A 2925-nucleotide genomic window follows, 5' to 3' on the forward strand; every position below is an offset into this window, starting at 1 on the left:
GATTTTTTATACTAGTATTAGTATAGGCCTATACTGGCCTATTGTATATTAATTGATAAATAATTGATTAATTAGCTTGGCGCCTTGGAGAAACTAAAAAAAAACTACAAAATTTAAAAAGTAGATCTATTTTAGATTCTAGATAGTAGATAGATAGATCTAGATCTAGATTATTATTAGATTCTCTAGGCCCTAAGTATTAAAAGACAAAAGCATTTATTTAGTGATTAGTCTAATTTTGAATTTTCATCAGCCATCTAGATTTTCTAGATCTACCAAATAAAATAATATAGAGATCTATATTCTAGAAATAATTAGGCCTAAGAGGCCACTAGGGCTGTATTATAAAAATAAGTATAACCGTGAGTATTACGGCTTTGAGAAGTTTACAATGGACAAACTTCATGATAAAAATACAAAATTGGTTTCAAAAGAATGGACCCTATTGATTATATTTCAAAGTTATTTGAGAGGCCTATTAAACTATTAAATATTTAAAAAATCATGCACGGTGTAGATCAAATTAATATGGTTATAAAAACCTGACTCTTTTGGTTTTAGTCGGACTTTAATATTAATAAAGATTGGATAGGCCTATAGGACCTATTTAATGTTTAAGTATTTTCAGTAGTTTGGTTTTCACATGGTAATGGAGACAAACAAAGACATCCTGCTATTCGATAAGCTAGCATAAATTTTATCATTCAAAATCTAAACAAAAATTGCAGAACTAAACTAGGTCATGTGGTTTAAAATAGTAGGCTCTATAATTTTATTTTAAAACTTTATCAGCACAGTTTTGTAAACAAATAAAAAAAAATATATATTTTGATCCAAAAAGATTATTTTCATAGAAGATACTAGATCTAGAGGGATTAACAGTTTTTAAAATAAAGTGGTTTTTAGGGAATGGCATGGTTAGACATGGGCCGATTGCTCTTGCGTGAACAAACGCTATGGATGCACATCCAGAAAAAAAGCAGGCTTAGTTGACACATTATACTAAGTAATGTTTGAGTGCCCCTTCAATATTCCACTTAAGCACAAAGAAGAAGAGGTGGGTTTTACATGGACTATACTTTCATAGTAGCAGCAAATATTGTCCAAATGTATTATAACCGTGCATCTCTTGAATTTTAGTTTTTCCAGCGCCTAATTTTTTTCTCAAATATAAATACTAACATTGTGTAACTTTATTTTCACAGTGCGAAAACAGTTCTCAACAGTAAAAGTCTGTTTAAGATTGTAAAGTAAAACTGGAACTCCATTAAAGTTACAAAACTATCAGATGTTTGTCTAACAATGCAAGTTAAAAATGGAATTGTCTATCAAAATTGAGCCAGATGATACATATTCTTCCTACTCTGACTCAGTTTCAAATAAACTCATTATATGCAATGCATTAGTACATGAAATCTTAAAAGATCATGACATTTATCATAAAAACACAATAGAATGTAATAATAGAACTCCTACATTCATATGCAGTTTATGCAATCAAGGTTTTACTATTATGTGTACTCTCAAAAGTCATCTTTATCTCCATTTAGAGGAGAAGCCTAGCACTTCATTTTCAAAAAATTCCAGATTGTTGCAGCTTCTTTTGGTTAAAGCAAAAGAGAAACAATTTATTTGTAACGTGTGCGGTGTGTCATTTACTCAAAAAAATCATTTAAAAGAACATTATAATATGCATGCTGAACATAAAGAACAGCTGTTCATATGTAAAGTGTGTAGGAAATCATTTTCTCAAAGCTGTGACTTGGAAAAGCATTATCTTGTACATACAGTAGATAAGCCATTCACTTGTAAAATCTGTGGTAAATCATTTACTCGAAATCATAATTTGACAGAACATTATCGTTTGCATACAAATGAAAGGCCATATACTTGTAACATTTGTGGTCAATCATTTATTTATAATTGCCATTTGAAAGTTCATCTCCGAGTGCATACCCTAGAGAAGCCGTTCCTGTGTAAACTGTGCACTAAATCATTTACTCGATACTCCCAGTTAAAAGAGCATCTTAGAGTGCACACTAATGAGAAACCTTTCGCCTGTACAGTTTGTGGTAAATCATTTTCTCATACTGGAAATTTAAAAGTGCACTTTCGTATGCATACAAATGAGAGACCATTCTCTTGCAAATTCTGTTGTAAATCATTTGCACAAAGTGGTCATTTAAAACAGCATCTTATTTTGCATACTAATGAGAAGCCATTCAGTTGTGCATTGTGTTCTAAATCATTTTCCCAAAGTATCCATTTGAAACGCCATAAAATTGTGCATACAAAGTTGAAGCCTTTCACATGTAAAGTGTGTATGAAATCATTTACCAATGAAAGGTATTTTAAATATCATTGTCTTTTGCATAAAAGGTTTTACAGATGTGACCATTGTGGTCAATTATTCATTCAGTTTAAATCCTTAAAAAGGCATATAAGCATGCACTTAAAAAGTGCTATGTTATGCTTTTAAAAAGCATATCAATTTTCACTTAAAATGTAAGTCTTGTGATTTTTAAAGAAAAAAAAATTGCTTGTGTTAGTTATGTTAAAAACTATATAAACTGTTATTTTGAAGGTATCTGTTTATAAAGATTTTTTTATTTACCTCTTTAAATAATTTAAATTTATTTAATAATAACTTTTTATACTTATTACAGAGTATAAAAATGGTTTGAGTAATAGCTGTTCAGCTGATTATTATACTACTGAGATTTAATTTAACTTAATGTTGATAGTCAAAACTGTTTTTATGCATAAGAGTGAGTTGTTATGTTACTGCTATGGTATTATTGTAATAGCATCATTTTAGCCTGTTTATATTTTATTGACCTTGAATTTGGCACAAGTCAACACAAAATAAAATAAAGTGAATTTTGTTTTGTGTTCAATTGTGCCAAATTCTTAGTTGCCTCATTA

General features: G+C 29.5%; 1 protein-coding gene across 1 annotated transcript; it reads left to right on the top strand.

The window, feature by feature from the left end:
- The first annotated feature begins 860 nt into the window (after positions 1 to 860).
- LOC131935126 (gastrula zinc finger protein XlCGF8.2DB) lies at positions 861 to 2925 on the top strand. The gene has a single exon (XM_059291465.1). The coding sequence runs from the start codon at positions 1316 to 1318 to the stop codon at positions 2477 to 2479; it is 1164 nt and encodes a 387-aa protein (XP_059147448.1). The 5' UTR covers positions 861 to 1315; the 3' UTR covers positions 2480 to 2925.

This window comes from Physella acuta, unplaced genomic scaffold, assembly GCF_028476545.2.
Source record: "Physella acuta isolate Inbredline_101_S28 unplaced genomic scaffold, ASM2847654v3 ptg000132l, whole genome shotgun sequence".
Taxonomy (NCBI): Eukaryota; Metazoa; Mollusca; class Gastropoda; family Physidae; genus Physella; species Physella acuta.